Source organism: Mustela erminea, chromosome 2 (assembly GCF_009829155.1).
Source record: "Mustela erminea isolate mMusErm1 chromosome 2, mMusErm1.Pri, whole genome shotgun sequence".
NCBI lineage: Eukaryota > Metazoa > Chordata > Mammalia > Carnivora > Mustelidae > Mustela > Mustela erminea.
Window position 1 is genome coordinate 116,613,804 of NC_045615.1, and position 20,095 is coordinate 116,633,898.

At 40.7% G+C, this 20,095-nt stretch overlaps 1 protein-coding gene across 1 annotated transcript in view; it reads right to left on the reverse strand.

The window, feature by feature from the left end:
- Positions 1-20,095, reverse strand: part of PPARGC1A (PPARG coactivator 1 alpha) — a 641,970-nt gene that overhangs the window by 443,457 nt on the left and 178,418 nt on the right. The window contains exon 2 of the mRNA XM_032333994.1: positions 8,422-8,486. Coding sequence (XP_032189885.1) covers positions 8,422-8,439 — 18 coding nt within the window. The 5' untranslated portion in view covers positions 8,440-8,486. The remainder of the gene's footprint in view (positions 1-8,421; positions 8,487-20,095) is intronic.

The window sequence follows — 20,095 nt, forward strand, 5'->3', positions numbered from 1 at the left end:
ATCAAAAGCCCCTAGTATGACACCTGTCACAGTCAGGAGTCAGTAACTATACGCAGGAACGTAATCTTGAACAAGAAATGATGAATTCTTGACATCACTCATTAACCAATGGGCAACTTGTATTTATGAATGCACACCATCTGCCAAGCACTAAATGGTGGGAATCGAGAGGCAAGTGGAATGGAGATGATGCTCGTTCTCAGTATAAGACAGAATTAATGCACAGGAATGGATTGGAAACCAGTCATTTGTAGACAGGAGACCCAGATCTGGAGCCTGAAGGGCAGGCATCCACACCAGGTTTGGAGGACGGACGAATTACCCAAAATTTCTTGCCCAGACGTGGCTGGTTAGATTCTGGTTTCCCGCAATTTAGAGACTAACACCTGGACTCGTGTGCCCAGGGAATGCAAACTCACTTTAATATTAGCTTCAAACAGGTTGTTAGGAAGGTAAATCTGCTGCACACATAAAACCCTAAGCATGGATTGGTTTAGGATTATCTGGGCTTTTAAGTTTTTCTGACCACATCTAAAGGAGAGATACAGGGGCAGATGCAACTGCCATCCTGGAAAGCTGAAGATAAATTAAAAAGCCAGGTAGAGTATTAAACTCTGTCTCTTATTGAACTGCACTAGGCATTTGCATCCATGGGGCATGGCCTCTTTGAAATCTGTCCTCGTGAACAAGAGAGAGAAGGGGAAGAGGTGGCAGAGGAGAGAAGAAAAGAAGGTAGAAGAAGGACAGGAGACAGGCAGAAGTAGAGGGGTCTGCTGAAAAGTTCCAAAATAGTCGAGAGACTGGGTTGGCCCCACCACAGATGCTCTGGGGCAAGGGGGAGCTTTTCCCTCCCCTCCCAAAAGAACTGCAGGAAATGGGAGTGAACTTGGCAAGCTACCCCTTCCCCTGGCTCCCCACCGAAAGGGAAGCCTACCTGCTCCTTCCCTAGAGCTTGAAGGTTTTCCTGTGTGTTGCATAGCAATGATGGGAGGCCAGAGTCCCCCATGGTGACCCCAATCTATCCTTGCCCCAGAATTTCCCAGGCCAAAATCACCTGGGACCACCTGCAGGACTGTTATCATATTAGATGTTGCCCCTACTATTATTACTTTTATGTGACTCATGTAAATCAAGGTACTTTTTAAATTTTTACTATTGTTCTAGGCAACAGTATCTGTAAAAGCATAGTTTTCTCTGTGCTAGTTGTATTTTCCTAATACACATTAATATAAATCATTATTATTAAAATACCATAGCATAGTAGTTAGAAGTAGAGGTGCTGCCTGTGTTTAAATCCAGTTTCTAGGGGTGGCTGGGTGGTTCAGTCGTTAAGCATCTACCTTCGTCTCAGGTCATGATCCTGGGGTCCTGGGATCAAGCCTTGTATTGGGCTCCCTGCTCAGCAGGAAGCCTACTTCTCCCTCTCCCACTCCCCTGCTTGTGTTCCCTCTCTCACTGTCTCTCTCTGTCAAATAAATAAATAAAACATTTAAAACATAAAAAAAAAAATAAAAAATAAATAAATTCAGTTTCTACCACTAGCAGCTGTGTGATCTTGGACAAGTGTGTTAAACTTTCTGTGCCTCAGGTTCATGGTCTGTTAGATAATAACACCTACTTCATACAATTGTTATAAGGATTGAGTTAGTTAATATTTGTAAAATATTTGTACCATCTAGAACCTTCTACATGAACAACACTTCTGGGAACACTGAAGACACAAAAGCATACGCCATCTATTACTTCGAGGTGGGCTTATACACTTCCTCTTCTTTGGAATGTTCTATTGCTCCCCCTCCTCCCTCCACCCCAAAACCAGAAACAAACAGGCACATGCACTTTTTTCCTGCCCTCTTGAAAGCTAACCTGTCATGAGGTCCTTCTTAAATGGTTAAAATAGTCATTACAACCACTTATTGAGCATCTGTGATTCTGCAGGCCCTGTGCTCAGTACTTTGAGTACAATTGTCTAATTTCATCTTCATTCTTCCTCTACAAGGAAGACCTAGACTTAAAGAGATTAGGTGATTTTCCTAAGGTAGGAGAGTTGGGATTCAAACCCAGGTCCACCCACCTCCCAACCTATGCATATCCGACTAAGCCATGAGACACCCCCCGCCCCCCGATTTCCTCTTCCAGGGGCCTATCTCAGCACCCAATGAGACATGAGCTTTCTTTCCCCTCCTCTTGTGGGACCTCCCCAACTGGACTTAGGCACCACTTTATAATACAATTACTCATCTGTTTGTCTTTTCCCCCCTCTATTATTCAGAGTAATCTTTTTTATTTTAAGCATTTGGGGAGGAAATCAGTCTAAAATGTCCTGAAACTTGAAAAAGGGTTAGGTTATACTGCGCTGAGTTTAAGAACATGTTCCCTACAATTCCAGTCATCTTTATCATCACCAAATATTATCATGTTCTTTGACATAAGTGTGACGTTAGGGCAATTTTTCTCTGCATGTTAAGGGGTGACTGTTAACAAACTAGACGCCCTAGCCCCTCTCTGGAGTTACTGAATCAGAATCTCTGGGTTAAGGATCAGGAATCACTCAAGTTTCAGAGTGACTGCCTTAGGTAATGGCTGGGCATTTGACCCTGCTTCAAACTTCTAGACACTGACTGTGTTTTAGTTCTTGTGTCTGCTTTTCATGGTATTCCTGACCTCTCCTACCCTCCAAGCTGACAGCTACTACCCCTCACTGCCAACCAACAACACTGCATGAATTTCTCCTGTTTTTTCTTCTATCCCCCAAGGCTGTGCTTTCCAACCTGGCTCTGTTTAACTCTAGAACATTTTCCTGAAAACTGGTTTTTGGCAGATGCCAATAAAAAGCACACAATCTCAGAATTATCCCAATGGAGCATGAGTGACTAGCCTGAATTCCAGTGCTGGGCTCCCTTCTCGCCACCAACCATCCTCAGCGGCCATGAGACCCCTCCGCAGATTCCCTAGGCTTCGTGGAGAGCCCTTTCAAAACCAGTGAAATAATGCAACCTTCTGGCAGATCTTGCCACAATTTCAGAGACCGATACCTTATCTTTTATAAACAAGATTATCAGGAAAGGATTTTTTTTTCCCATGAGAATATGTCAGTGTAGTCCAAAGTCAAGTGTGTATTCCTTTTTATATTATATTTGCAAAGTCACCACTTACAGTGAATGTTCTTAACATGGAAAAGGATGTTTCCTTTTATTAGTAATCGGACTACCATCTACTTTTGATAGGCTCTGAGAAAAATAATGGTCAAGGGAATTTGTCTTTTCAAAAAAACTCTCTTTGGTGCAAGAGAATGTCAGAGCATCCAGAAAAACTTCTTAACCGTTAAAATTTTAGGTATCTTATATTGGTCATGTTCCATATATGTTAGTATATTAATAGACTAAAAATAAATTTCATATGCTAGTTTTTAAATTTGAAAAAAAAATTTAAGCCAACTTTTCTTACTGCTCTTTTTGGCTTTTTCCTCCAAAATTTATCATTTTGAGGTACAGAATTTAGGAAGTAAATTTAACATACATGCACTGGAGGTGGGAGGAAGGGTGTTGTATGGAGGGTATGTGATTTCTCTGCTAAATTGGGACGAGGTTCAAACTCATGTCTATGGGGAGAGATAATCAATGTGACTAAATACTGATAATTCATGTAAGTACAAAAGTGTGCAAAGTGTTCCTTGTAGTAATCTTCCAACTTTTTTTTGTAGCTCTGAAATTTTTCAAAATAAAACTTGGAGCAAATATTCAAAAGCACGTACAAGTAAAGCAAAGTCATACACTTAAGACTACTGCAGTCCACAGGACTGGACTAGGGTGAAGAAAGGAAGACATCTGAGGTGCAAAATGTAAGGAAGTCCCTGTAGGAACCCTGAGAGTGAGTCCTCAGTGCTGGCACAACCCTGAGAGCAAGTGCCTCCTTAAGTGTCACACTGTGAGTGTCTTCCTTGTTTTACCCTGTGTTGGCCCTAATATTTTCACCTGCTTCCTCAAACTGATTGGAGCAGTTCTAAGGAGAAAAGCTTCGCGTCAATTTCACCCATGCATTCCTTCACTCATTTGCCCTCCAAACACGTACTGAGTCCCAACTAAGTCCTCTTCAATTACTCAGCCAGGAACCCACTCTGTAATAAACCTTTTGACTCTTAGACAAAATCATCTTCCACCAAATTTGCATCATTCATTTACTTGTCTATGTGTTAGGTGCTGGGGACACTGTAAGGACAGACCAGATCCTGCTAAAATAGCTTACTGTCTGCCTGCCACTGCCTTAATACTATTATTTTTATCAGCATCAACGTCATCATTTACATGTCTGTTGCCCCAATTCGATTAAACGGTTCCAGAATAGGGAATGGGTATTACTCATCTTTGTGTTTTCAGCCAAGCAAACATTTACTGGGTGCTCACAAACCTGCCCTGTATTTTCTAAGCTCTTTCTATATGTTAACTGAATTATGCCCTGCACCAAGGCTAAGATTCTCCTTTTACAGATAAGCAAACAGGAGGGACTGGGTATCTTTCCTAGGGTCACACGGCGTGCAAGAGGCCGTGCCAGGGTCTGATCCAGGAGCCCCGCTCTGGAGTCTACCATCTCAGCAACTCCACTAAGTCTATCTAGAAATTATTACCCAAAGAGCTGCTCCCCAGTTTCAAAGGGCACTCAGCCACAGCTTACTCCTCACCCATTATTACCCAAAAAGATCTAGAGGGCACCAGGGACACTCTCTGTGAAATAAGCCTCAAATCCCACCGCCTGGGCAGGCAAGTCAGACTTTGGGGGACTTCCTGCTTAATTTCACCTTGTCTAAATATAACCAACTAAAAATAACCCAAAAGCAAAGTGTCTCAGAACCGCCAGAGGAACGGCAGAAGGCTGCAGAGGACGTGATGTGAAAGAATGATCCCAGCCTCTCTAAAACACTGCGATGCTTTCCAACATCAGCAAGTTGCACATTGTGATGAGAAAACAAAGTTTCCAATTATTGAAATTCCATAGTGTATTTAATTATGCAATTATCTTATTGTATTAACAAGTGCTAGGGCACAGCAGCAAATGTTGAGATTTTTGCAGTGGGGAAGTGCAGAATTTATTCTTTTCCGCAGCTGATGACTTCTCTTGAGTCCATCCATTTTTCTGGGATTTTGGAGGTGATCCTACTTCTGAACTGCTTCGTCCACAAAACCAAAGCAAAGCACACCCCACTTTTGCTACTCCAACTTTGAAGCATGACCCCACTAGACTGAGCATATTTCAAGGGAAAATGTCTGCAAATTCACATCCCTTTTGTTTTCATTAATCACGTTAGGCTCTTTCCCTCTTTTGAAATTCAAATAAATATAATGTAAATACAAATAAAAACCGCACTTATACAAATTACATATTTTCAGTGATGTGAACACAAATACATTCTTGTTCATTTGCTTAATAAGGACTTGTCCCAAAGGATTCATGGATCAGACTGCAAAAACCAGAGTATTTCATCAAAACATCTAAAATAGGTATACTGTGATATTATCATGCACTTCTATTTGCCAGAGTTACCCCAGAAAATATGAAATGTAATCATGCAAAATTAAACATTCCATACAGTTTCTATTCATCTTTGAACACTCTCCCTCTACTCCAAAATAGGCTATCACACTTCCAAGTTTATAGGGACAAAAAGTGAATCAAATTTCTTGTTTCTGAAAGCATTACAAGTAATAAGTCTTTTCACTTAGGGCTTTTCATCTCAGAATCACCAGGCTCTTTACATATAAAACGTAATTAATCCATACAGTCAGCTATATCCCTACCCATTGAGAATCCTCCTTGCTGATAATCACTCACGGAGAAACCATACCTGCATTTTCTCAAGCTAAATTCAGTCCAGGCTATTAGGAATGATGTTTCATTTACTTGAGCATGACCAAGAGGCATAGTTATAGGTAGAAAACCTATTTTCCCAAATAAGTAATAGTTAAGAACACAAACTCTCAACCCATCGATTCTAGCCTGGGGTTTGAATCCCAATTTACACTTTTTAGCTATGAGATGATGGAGCAAATCCTTTCAATTCCCTGTGCTTCGGTTTTTGCAGTGGTAAGACTAGGATGATAATAGGACCTATCCCATAGGGTTACTGGAGGAATGAAAGGAGTTAATGCATGTAATTCATTAATAGCATTAACTGTTATCATCTTGTCCGACCTGACGCCTTTCAAAGCCGTTTCACAACAATGACTTCAATGGGGTCTCCATCATCCTATGAAGTAATGAAAGCAAATGCTCTTATCCCCATTCTATAGGTAAAGAAAGTGAGATTCAAAGAGGGCTGGACTAGATCAGGACTAGAACCCCTGGAACCTAGTCTAATATACTTCTTTGTCTTTATATCTAGAACAAACTGTGACCCAGAGAGATCCCTGCTTATTTCGGGGTGGGGGGAGGAGGTTGTTGCACAGGGAGGGGGTCTGATTTCAAACAAGGCATGGGAAGCGTCTTGTTGCCAAGGCTTGTCTTGCATAGCAAAACCGACCCAGATCAACAGAAGACATATCAACAAGACTGCCTTAATCATGATTTCTGCTAACTACGAAATGTAAGTTAATTTCATGCCTTGCATTCCCAGACAAAAAGGTTCAGAGCTGTTTAAATTCTCTTCAACCCAATGACAGTTAGTAAACAGGAGGCTTCCTGTTCTAATGCTTGAAATCACCCTTCGTATCTCAATATATTATTTATGCACTCAGCTTAAAATAAACAGCAACTCCTAAGTAGGTGAGTGGGCTCATCTAGTACGAACCTTTTTTTTTTTTTTTCACTCTGACAGTTACTTTAAAACATCAGTAAACAACCTTAATTCACTTCTAACGAATTAGTAGGCTACTGCTGTGTCTCCAGGAGCCAAGGAGATTGTATTATTAACCAAAACAACTTTCTCCCTGTCAGTCATCTGCACCTCACAGAGGGATGTGGGCTTTGCAGTCTCACTACTCAAACCAAACCATGGGCATATGTGATACCAGGCGATTTCTTCGAGGTCATTCTCTTCTGGACCTTTGATTAGATCACTTGACTCTGGGGTGCCGAATGGGGCCCGGAGAAGGTAGATTCTCAGTGCTACTTATTAAGAGAGATAGAGACAAATGAGAGCCTTTCCAGAGGGGTAGAGTTGGGAATTCATGGCATGTGAGGTGCAGTTGTTGAGGGAACAGAAACTGACAAAGAGGCCACTTCCAGGGGGACCCTGATAGTGCCACCAAATACTTGAAAGGGTGTCACTTTGAAGGAGAAAGTATTATTCCTTATAGATGCAGATAGTAAAATTAGGACCCAAGGGTAGAAGATACATGAGGGTAGGTGTGAGCTCAACTCAAGAAAGAATTCTGTAACTGAAAAGAGTTGCCTCTTGAGGTAGTAAATCTGCCCTTAGAGGTTCTGGGGCACCTATCAGACGGAATCTTTAGAGCTAGCCAAGATAAGGCACTACATGAGACATGTAAGGACACTTTCAGACATAAGATTGTACAACCCCATGAATCTCAGTAAAACAGGCTTCAATAAGCGTCACAACCATTTTTAAACTCTCTCTGTTATGAGTTTTTAAGGTGTGACAGCTATTCTTCAAAAACGAAAAACAGAAAAATACCATGGATTAAGCACTGGGCATGTCACTGGCCAGTCTAGTCTTGCACAACACCAGGACATTGGCTGACCTAGCGAAATAAAAGGATGTGCCATTCTGTGGGGAAAATCAGATGAAGCAGTTGCTTTAGTATTGTACCATTTCTGCCTGCTCTTTGGCTTTGTGGCTTGCAACCTTGGCCATTCCATGACCAGGAGGCCACTCCCATGTCACCTGGGCTGTCACGTGATCCAGAAGAGGCGATCCACACTTCACTCACCTTGCTAGTTGGCCTCCCAAGTCTGGAAACACAACGCTTCGCAACTTGTCTAAGGTATGTCTTAGTTTCATTGTTAACAAAACATTGCTCACCTCAGTGAAACATTCAGTCTCTCCCTGAAACCAATCATTTCTTTGATACACACACTGACAGCTCAAAACAGAATTAAATGCAAATTTTAAAAAAGAAGAAGAAGAAGAAAAGGAGAAAAGTCATGAAAGAGAAATAAAAATACCTTGCATTCATATCCAGAGTTTATATCAACATGTTTACACAATTTGCAGACATGTATTCTTCCAAATTGTCTGGAAAACATTGCCAAAATATTTTGGGGAGGTGAGTCAGGCTTTTCTACATCCAACATATCGACAAAACATTAGAGAGTTCAAAAATATTATATTCCTCAAAGGAAGTCAGGTTATCAATCTTTGGGTGTGAAACTTGGTGTTACTGATTTCCTAATATGGCAAGAGCAGACATCTGGTATTTGCACTTTGGAGTAATAGAACATAACATGACAATAATATGTTATACTTACAAAGTACCCTTCATCCATGGGGCTCCAATTTTACCAATATTAGTTCACTGATTTTCGCAAAAAACCTGAAAGGCAGAGGGTAAGTTTGTGTTACCCCCACTTTGTAGATGGGGATATTGAAATGTAATAGGCAAATAAATTATTGATCCATTATAATGAGAGAATTCAGTAATGGAGGACAAGAATTACAATTTTCTCCTTCCCCATCCCAATGCAGCTTGACCACCCATCTTCCCCTTGGGGACTGTTCTTTCCCCCATAATTTCCACTGCAATCTCAATGTATTAAACACGTTTTTGCCCACAGAAGACAGTGCTGAATGTAACCCTTGATCTTATGAGCCCAGACACCAATAGTCCTTTGATACCAGAGGAAAGGTTCAAAAAAACTTCCTATATCCAGTTTAAACATGGAAAAAAAAATTAGATTGACAAAATACAACCATCCAACTAAAATTTGGCCTGAAAATAATGTTACTACTGTTCAGTTTGTTACATACTTATGTTCACATGTCAGCATATGGACTTGTCTTTAAAAATGATTCCAAGGAAGTCAGAATTCTTCAGAAGTAATCTCGCCAACAGCATTTTTAGAAGTGTATATTTTTAACAACCCTTTCTAGGACACCCCATCTTTTCTACCACTCTCAGGCCATTTATTCACACACTGAACAAATAATTGATATTTAGTGCATCCTTACTACATATGAGTTTAGCACTATATGTGGTTTCTTGGAGGACACAAAAATGTGTATCACACAGGTCCTACCATCAAGAAACTTACAATTTTATGGTATACTGATTTTAGTACAGTGACAATCACTCTGTTCTAAAACTCTCCAGAAAGATCTGACAGTTTCTGGACACTCTTGGTGAGTCATAGCCACCAATCCAGAAGGATGGCTCCTTCGGGGAATATTCTCAAAAAAGATGAGTCTGGGTTCTGTTTATGAGCCATACTATTTGGGACTACAGAAATGCTAAAAGATGTATCTTCTTCAAATATCTGACCCAGAGTCTTCCCAAAGCCCATGATTTGAGGATCATGATGTATCACAATCTTCTGCAGCCACACTGACCTCTTGCCTCATCCTTGAGTATCCAAGCACATTCACACCTTAGGACCTCTGCCCTTGCAATTATCCTCTTTGCCTGGGACCATATTGCTGCAGACACCTGCATGATCTCTGCTCATATACCTCCTCAGTAAGTCTCCCCAAAACACCTAACATAGCTGCGACTCATCCTACTCTGTCCCCTTACCACTTTCTCTTTCTTAATGAGGCTCACCTCCACCTAACAGCAAATGGTTCATCTCTTTATTTGTTTTTCTACGCCCCATCCTACCCCTCAACCAGGATATACACTCCGTAACAGCAGGGACTTCTAGGTTCACTACTAAATCCCAGGGTCAAGGCACGCCATAAATATTGCTCGAATGAATGACTCACAAGGCTGAACTGTGTGCTGTGCTCATCTCTTGTATCTTCCTTCACTGGGATACTAAAATAATGACTAGTAAATGAATTTCAGTATCAGTTCATAATAGTTTTTTTTTTGCACCCAAAGGAAAAAATAAAACAGAATTCCACAATCAGTGAAATATTTCTTAAAAATATAATAAACACCAGTTTTTATCATTTTCCCCTCTCTTGATTGCTCAGGCACTGGGCCAGGGGTCAGGTAACCTTGTTCTCTGGCCAGTGCTCCTGTGAGCTGCTCCATGAGCCTGATCTCTTCATCCCCCTGGGCCTTTCTTTCCCAGTGGTAAAATAAGGAAGCTTGAGAAGCTCATTTCCAAGGTTCCCTCTGGTACAGAAACAATGGAGATAAACACATAGGTGATGGGCCAAATTAGATTCATGTTTTTACATCTTCTGATTTAATAGCATTTTCTATGTGTAAGCTTATCTCAAAGGTAGCATGGTCATTTCATACTAAGTAAGCAGGAATCCCGGAGGGAAGGATTTTATTATCTAACTACATCTACAAGCATGCTGATTTAGGACAAACACCACGGATATCACTGAAAACCTGTTTCCACCCCCCATACACACTATCACACCACCAACATATGACAGACATGCAAAGAAAGATGCCACATCAGCTGTTTATGACATCTTGAGTCACAGACACTTGGGGTCTCTAAACAGATTTCTTGTTTACTTGCACATTAATAAAACTCGCACCTTCGCCAGTCAGAATTTTTTTCTCCAAGCATCTGAACATCCAAAGAGATTTAGAAGCAATTAACATTCACGAGTAACAGAGCAATCAACATGGGAACTGCTAATGGGACTGGACAGAATCCAAAAGCAGATATTAGGATAATAGTGAGTCCCTGACATAGGTTACGGTGTTAATTCTGGAGGGCAGACTCATAGTATGTGTTCAGGAGCTTTGTGAGGCTGCTGGCACAGTCACATATGCCTCTTCTATATATGGTTCTTAGCACCCTACAACATATTTTTTCCTTAACTGCTATCGAAAAGAAGGCATTTTTGCATCATTATAACACAACCCCTAGCATTAATGGTATATATTGAATTCAAGTTTATTTTTAAATTGCCTACCTGACAAAAATGTTAAAATGTCATTTTTCCCCATTTTGGGTCTCTAGACTAACTTCACCTGTTAGCTCCTGTAGCTAGAGGCCACAAAAATAATAGCTATGAATTTCCACCTTGACACTTCCCCAATAACTTTTGCCACTTCCTTGTGTGTATACGGGTTCATACATCCCTTGTACATAGAAAGACACCAACATTCTTATCCCGACGAGCTCTGTGCTTGCCTCCTTGTCAGTGTTCCTGACCTGTTTTTATAAATATCACTCCAGAAATCAGCACCCTCCCCCTTTTTCCCTCCAGCCCTTTGGAGAAAGTCTGTGTAACAGAAAATGTTTCCACTGTTACTCTTGCTGAGTTCTATGTTCCTGCCTTCATCTCTGGTCAACTAAATGCATCTAAACTGCAAATGCTGAGCAAGCGCATCTATCTTTCCTTCCCCTCAGACCACATGCCTTCATGCTGGCCCTGGCTATCCTTCTCCCTTGCCCCCAAACGCAGATGACTCCACCTTCAGACCCTTGACCTCCCCAGATCCACACAGTCCTCTTTATCTTCCCCTCCCAGATCCCCTGCCAGCCCTCCTCGTGGGTCATGTGGTCTCTCTCAGGACAGAGGTCTAATCACAGGACGCCTTCCCTTACATGTAGACACTGGACCCCATCCTGGCAGAAAACTTGGTTTATTCCCATTTTTCATAACTTAAGATATAATTAATCACAGCCTATTATGATTTGCTTCATTCTGTGAGGCTTAAGAAAATATATTTGTTCCAAGGTAAGGCTTGTTTCAAGTATTTTAACCTTAGTTATGTGTATTTAATTGGACAACACAGTTCATTTTGAAAAGACTATCTTTCTGGCTATCCCAGTCTATTCATATTCTGTTCTGCTCCTTTCTCCTTCTACTTTGCTGTTTTGGGCTATTAAAGTGTCCCTTTTTTCTTAACAATCCAGCTTTTTTTTTCCCTTCACCTCCCCACCCTCAACATATACCCATTTGTGCTAAAAGCCTGTTTTGACAAAGATTGTATACAACAGAATCCAAATTAAAGGGGAGTTATCAACGTACTTGAGAATCCCTTACTTTATCTCTGTGGCAAGGAGTTTTAGATTCTCAGTGCCAGCCCCAAAGCTGGAAGACACGAGTCGCCAAGAGCTTCTACAACACACCCATCTCTCATTCATCACCTCCCATACCCCTGGCTCTCCCCCACCCAACCCCAAGGGGCAGCAGTGGAGATTAAAGTGCTTCTGGGCTTTGGTAATCCAATCAGGGCTAAACTTGCTGCAATCTCTACCCTTTGGTAGGTAGGAAAACATTTTGGCAGAATGCCTTTAGGTGGTGCTCTGCATTCCTGGCAGGTCCTGTGCTACTATGTTACTAAAGACATTTGTGCTGTGACAGTGATGGGCTCAGAGTGGAGACTTTTCATACTGTCCCTGTGACTCTGTACCTTCCTGGACGCTAGACTTTGTAGCTCCTTCTGCCTTGTAAACAGCTCCGCACCCGTCAACCCGGAGTCCTTCAATATTTGCTGCACTAGAATAGCTAAGAATGTAGACTTCCTTTATTTACAGCCTAAGTAGATTTGAACTACTCCTGAGAGAGAAGCAGATGAATAAAGAAAGCAATCTGAGGACTTTGGGGAAAGTAGGAGCAATGGTAAAAACTTGTATTTGACCATTTGTTCTTTCACCAAATATTTACTGAGCACCTACTCTAGGTTCATGGTGGTGAATAAATGACCTAAAGAACTTCCCCCCAAGGAGTTTATGCCCAAAGGTGAGGAGACACCCTATAAGCAAATAAGCAAGTAAATAGAGATGTCCAGTCGTGATAAATGCTATGGAGAAAAATAAAGCACAGGAGGCCAGGGAGTGTAAGGACATGAACCCACACTTCATGTAGCATTTGTTTCCCCATGTCATGTCAATGAACATTTGTCACCAAGCGCCTGCTATGTTGCAGGCCCTGGGATGGATTCTGGGCAAACTGGCATATTGATGGAAAGAGAGAGATGGATGGGGACATCAATATATATACACCATACACTCAATTTCCAGCTATTTGCCTGTGAAGGGTATGCAGTCCTCACCAAGTGGTGTCCACGTGTGATGCCACACTGCCAACAGCAATATCTTTTAAAAGGTCCCCAATGAATGCCATTAGGGGCCTCCAACTGGGCAGGGCACAGTGGGGTCCATGTCTGACTTGTAGAAGGCCAGGAGTGCTCAAAGCATTGAGAGCCTCAGCATGGGGTGGGCAACCTTGGACCTGACTTAGCTCCAGCATTCACCTCGCTGAGGGGCTGGAGGGAAGTTGCATCACCTCTTTACCTTTACAAAATGAGGATTACAGGCTGCTGTAGGGTTCAAAGGCGGTAAAGCAAAGAAAGTGCCCGGCACAGTGCCTGGCACTAATCTGACAGCTGAGTAATTGCTTCACTCGGCTCATCCAGAAGGAAAAAGGACACCAGAAATGCAACAGCTCCGAACAGACTGTGTGCCCAGAGTAAGTATTCAATAACTGCTTTTGCTTGTTTGTTTTCTCTGTATTTTGTTGTGGTTTTTTGTTTTTGTTTTTTTGTGGCCAAAGGGTTCTAGGGAATATAAGCAGACATTACTTTAAAAAAAAAAAAAAAAAAGTCCTCAATCATATAAGTTTTAGAAAGAACAAATAAAATGAACTAGCACAGGTCTCTTTACTTCAGACTCTCCTATTCTGTAACATGCTAATGTACCTCACTTCTCTCCAGGAAACAACAACAACAAGATGAGTATTTCCCAGCCTATGTGACTGTGGAACCCTTTGACATGGAAAATCACATGTGACAGTTGTTCAATGGAACAGACTTTGGGAAATGTGGCTTTGCTATAAGAACAAATAAATCCAAAGATAAGGAATATATACTGTCTTTGGTTTTGATGTGGTCTGCTGGCTTTCTTTGAAAATGCAGACTTGGGCATATTTTCTGCAAATTGAGAAAGCCTGGTAGCACTGTTTCCTATCCACTGGACCACAGCAACTTCTCCTCTCCTATAAAAGAAGTCATTATTCTGGGGCCACAGTGCATAGGAAGGAAGTGTCGGCAACATCTGAACACTTCTCATTCCCCTGGACAGGCAAATCCCCTATTTTCTGCAATAAATGGGCTCTTAAAACGAGTTTTGTTAATTATTCTCTTGAAAGCCAAATCATCTTCTGGCTACACTGGGGAAACCTGCTGCTTAAAGTCACCCTGGGTTTTCTATATCATCCAAATGCTTCACAGTGAGCATGCATTACTTTCATAAACAGAAAATCAATGGTGGAAAAAAAAAAAGAAAAGAAAAGAAATTCTATGGGGATGTGTTGACACACCATGATTAGTGCAAAAATTACCTACTTGTACATGAAGGTTTTTATATATGGGGTTTTCATGAAGATCTTACTTAACATTAGAACCCTAGATAGATCCGAAGGGGATCAGACAGAGGACAGTAGGGCTGAGATTAAAATTCGAGAGCAGAAAGAGAGAATCCATGTGCTTCACCCACATCCTCTGAGGCAAAAGACAGAGAGAGAATGCTGCAGGGAAGGAAGGAAGAGAGAAGGGAGAGAGGAAAGAGAGAAGAAAGGAAGGGAGGGAGGGAGGAAGAGGGGGAGAGGGATGGAAGGAAGGATAGAAGGAAAAAAAGAGAGAGAGAGAAAGAAGGCAAGAGAGGGGGTACGCAAGAGAATTGTTGAGAAGCCTAAGGTGGGGGGAGGGGAACACAAGCCCAGAGATTAAGTTGACCCAAGTCAATACAAAAGGCTTTGTGCAAGGGCTCTGGCATTAATGGGATTTGGACTGCTAAAGCCTTGTGAACCAAGTACAGAACATAACCATAGATGCCGGAGTTATTTTTGAAATGGATGTCTTAAGTAATAGGAAGCTTAGCTAGCAGGGACATTCACAGCATTTTGCATGGCTGCTCCCAGCTTGAGGCCTGGCTGGGAATCTGGGTGGGAACAAATCAGAGCTGCCCAATTAGCAGCAGCCTCCCACCTGGGACAGAACCCACTAGGTGGCTTTCACCCTTGGATGTGGCACAGAGGAGCTGCTTTGTGTCACTGTAGCAGGGAGAATGAGCCGTGCTGTTGAATCATGTAGTAATGCAAGTGACATAAATGGAGGGGGACCCTCTGAACCAAGGAATCTTGGGGCCTCTGGTTTAGAATCAAGCATTCGTTCTTTCCATCAGTCTTTCATCAATGTCTCCAAAGAGTCTGGAACTGTCTGGGGTCTTGCAGATACTGCAATGAGCAGTAAGTCCCTGCTCTCAAGGAACTTACATTCTCCCACAGGAAGGGAAGCCAGCAAGTAAACAAGAATTTCTATTGGTTAGAAGAGCCGGGAATAAAAGCAAAAAGGAAAGAGGGAAAGAGGGGGTTTGTGCTGGAAGAAGGGAAAATGTGCTCAGGGAAGGCATCTCTGAAGAAGGAGTATTGAAGCAAAGGCTTGAAGAATAAGGAGGACTTCCACCCTACAAGATCTGGGGGAAAACAGTGTAAAAGAAGGGAGTGGCTCATCCTCTCATGGACAGAGTGGGCCACCATCACTGGGCCCTCACTTCCAACCAACTCAGACCTCAGCCACGCTTGATTCAAAAACACACAGATATGCTTATCTTTAACATCTTCAATTGCGTACTACGCCTGCTAGGAGAAATATGTCCTGAAACCTGGGTATTTTTAGAATGGTCTGTTTCAGTTTCCTCAGGGACTTTTCCCCTGTTCAGCCAGAAGACCTAAGGAGCCCAGGTCCATCAGCCTCTTCCAAATACCTGAAACTGCATTCATCAGCCACTGTTGAAAAATTGGATCTCACTTCAAAGCTGAATGACTTGATTACTCCCATAACAGAATACATTACGCTGATTACCGGGATTATTCACGTGCCATTTCCAAGAGGTTGGGCAACATTTCTCAACGTTGCGCCCACCAACAAACAGAGTACTGAGAGTGGAAAATGTAATGCTAATATTCAGATGCTCTCCTTGTCATGATACCATGATGAAATTCCTCTGCACTCTTTTTTAACTGAGCTAGAAAAGGGGGTGGGGAGATTATTTCAGTACAATACAGCTCAGATCAAGTGCCAGGAGGGGCCCAAGGATGAGATTGTTTCTATGATCTGACACATTAGGCACTCAGTAAATATAAGTGCCTTTCCCTATCCCCTCCACTTTGCCTGCCAAAATCCTGAATATTGATTTTTATATCAATAAGTTGCCAATAACATATTCATTGGCTCATTTTTTATAACTGTCAGTCCAGTGCTGTGTTTTCAGCCCACTAGCAATTGATTCATAAGAATGGCTTGGGGTGAGAAGGGGTGAGGAGGTGGACGCTTTATAGCCATGATTTACTACTAATCGATGATTAGCATTTTATGCTCAAGACAATCAAATTCATATTATTTTACATTTTAAAAGTTTTTAAAGGAACACTTATTAAAAGCCTAAATGAAAACAGGGCATCACAAGTTCAAATAAGCCATAAATTAGACATGGAAGCATAATTCCACTGAACACCATTTTATTAGCTAATCAATGTGTCATTTTTTTTTTCCTATTGGCATCCACTTACTATCATGTAATTTCCATAAGGACACCATCTGTATTTATAAAAGAATTATCTTTGTGGTGATCCAGCAATCTACAAACAACAGTGATATTTAACTTTTCTTAGGGGATCAATTTTGGAATTGGGTTAAAGGATTTATAAATCTCTTTTTCATGATGAACCTTTCATAATGAACTTATTCCTATATCTCTGTGATTTTAGAAGCACTTGAAACAAAAAGACAACAAAATGTGATTTCAATTTATTGAAATGTAAGGTTCTGGGTCTTGACATGTGCATTTTTTTAAACAAGCAAGATGAATCTCTTACTACAAGGTCCAGTAAAACAATCATAGGCAAACTACTTTCTTTTATCCATTTTGGTTGTAAGGGTAGGTTAATTTTCAGTGTGATCTGATTTGGTGCCCTATGGGTCAGATAGAACCCTGTATCTGCGAAGGTCACTGCTATGCATTTCATCAGGATCCAGTCCACTCAATCATTTATGACGCATGTTCAAACTCTGCCTTGTCCAGTTCTTAACGCAGCCTTGCAAGTAAGAGTCACTGCCCCAGTGATGGCTAATAAGGCTTGCAGGGATGAAGCAACAATACTCTGACCTCAGCAGAAAAAACTCATAATAGATGCCCTTCTGTTGGGTACAAACTTCACTGATAAGTGACAAAATATGGATACAGGGAGAGATTTGCTTAAAGTTTTTCTAAGAATACCAAATAAAACCCCAGAGAGAACAGTCTTTGGTTTTGTAAGTTATATATCACTTCAGCTTTGAGTCAATCCGAAGAGCAAAGTGCAGTTGGAGATAATCAAAGACAAAAATCTCACTCTTGGTTAGGATGCACATTTGTCCACTAATAGTCAATTACTTTGGAAATTTAACTTAAAGCAGGATTTAAAAGGATTATGATTAAAAATGTATATGAATACTAACCAACAAAACACAAAAGCAAAATACAACTAAAATTTATACTGCGTGGATTGATTCTTTAATTTGTCCATGTTCGTGGATCCTACAATATTTTAAGTATTATATTAAGTATCAGGCATGGTGAACAAAACCGATTTAGTCCCTGTCCTCATGGAGCTTACTATCTTAAAAAGAAAAAAGTATGTGTGAATGAACAATTGAGTGAAAAATCACCAAATCATATTAATGATTGAACTGAGATCTGTAACTGTGCCATTTTCCTCTCTATCTAATATAGTTTTATTGCTTTTTAAAATCTAAAACATTTATTGCCTTTAAATAATTTGATTATGCTGGGGTACCTGGGTGGCTCAGTGGGTTAAAGCCTCTGCCCTTGGCTCAGGTCATGATCTCAGAGTCCTGGGATCAAGCCCCGCATCGGACTCTTTGCTCAGCAAGGAGCCTGCTTCCTCCCTCTCTCTCAGCCTGCTTCTCCGCCTACTTGTGATCTCTGTCAAATAAATAGACAAAATCTTTTAAAAATAATAATAATAGTAATTTGATTATGCACTAGGACAGAAAGTGATCTTTCTGGATTTGGCTTTTGTATTTGTTGTTTGTTGGTTGGTTTGGTTGGTTGGTTGGTTGCTGAATCATCAAATTTTTGAAGTATGTTAATAAAATGGAGAGTGCTCAGGGAAACACAGCAAAAAATAAATTCAGAGGTGGCAAATGGGTCTTCTTAGGAAATGATAAGAATGAAAGTCATTCATCCCAAGAAGTAACTTGATTATTATCTCTTTGGGAAGCTAACATGTGAAAAAAGGAACTCTGGAATTAGTCAAGTTCTATATTCAAGTCCTGCTCCATCGTTATGGATTGAGAACCTCTCCTACTCCTCCATTTCGTTATCTGTGAAGAGACTCATCCATATCACAAAAATTAAGTGAGTATCAGAAATATGAATAGCTTGCCCGTAGTCTTGGATTATGGTCAGTTTATGGCCTTCATCATCACACGCCACCACCACCACCATCATCACCATCATCACCATCACTACCATCATCATCATCATGACAAGAAGAACTCCAGTTCTGTTGTAATGAAAAGCAACTTTAGATACTCTGCAGAAACCACAGAGGAAGCTATAACAATCTCTTCTGAGAAAAATGTTAGGAAAGAGAAGGTCCTAGTTCTCCTTGTGTTAACTTGTGTAACCTCAGATAAAAATTTTAAATTCCCATTTTCAGTTTTCCCAGCTCTAAAATGGACCCAATAGAACTTATTTAACGAGCTAATATATAAGGAAGGACCAGCACATATGTCACCTCATTAAATACGGAACGCTACTACTTTTATAGGAAAGTACATTCTGACAAAAATCTACCATAAAAGGATCTCTTCTGTAACTACCCAGTATAAAAATTCCCAGGACGACCATGAACTTGAACTTCAGTTCCACGATGAACTAGGTAGATAATATCTCTTAAATTCTCTGGTCTCCAGTTTTGGTCAGGAAAATAGTATACTTATTTGTGAGGACTGGAAATTAGACATGAAACATGCCCAGTAAAGGGTCTGGTACATTAGACATATGGTGGTTTCCATTTCTCTCTGTTAAATAATGATCTAGTATATTCCATTTTCAGTGTGAGTATTCCCACACTCTAAAACTCTTTAAATAAAAAGCATTATAAATAACCTTTGGATGGTCTTTAAATAATTCTTTATGGTTTGGAAGAAAAACAAATCTATAGAAACATAAAAATCCAGTGTGTCAAATACACAGTATAATCATTTTGTATGATCACTGCTAATACAGTTCAACCTAAATTGCAGTCTTGTATTTGACATAATTACACATAACCAAACACTAATAAAAATTGCTGCCTTATATTTCAAATTAGTAATTATGGTAGTAAACATTAACAACATGTCAGATATAAGATGGTGATTTGTTCTGAAATGTATTAGAAATCATTATACTGTATGATAATTTTAATTACTGTTGGGTAGCAAGACGGCACGCAGCAGACCACGGCTCTAAGTGCACTACGGGAACAAGCAGCTCTTCAATTCAGGCCTAAATCGGACTTCTATGGCTTGAGTTCAAGAAATGTCTGATTCTTTCTCCACCTTTAAATGGTGGACTCTGTTCCCTCTCCAGATCGTATTATCATGAGGTTTGGTGTCATCCTTCCAGGACTTAAATCCTAATTCTGTTTCTTTCTAGTCCTATGAACTTGCCAAATGGTAATTTCTCAGTGTCCCAGTTTTCTCATCTTTAAAATGGGAAATGGGTGTCTGGCTGACTCCGTCAGAACAGCATGCAATTCTTGATCCTGGGGTTGTGAATTTAAGCCCCACTTTGTGTATAGAGATTACTTAAAAATAAATAAATAAGTTTAAAGAATAAAAATAAGCACATACATACATACATACAAACAATGGGAAACATAGGAATACTCAGAAAGTAGATTGTTCTGTCTCTAGCACTCAGCCTAGCACCTGGAACACTGAGTCTTCAGTGCATACTACTAGTTGTTACTATCGTTAACATTAATAACCAAGTCAATCATTCTCTCACACTG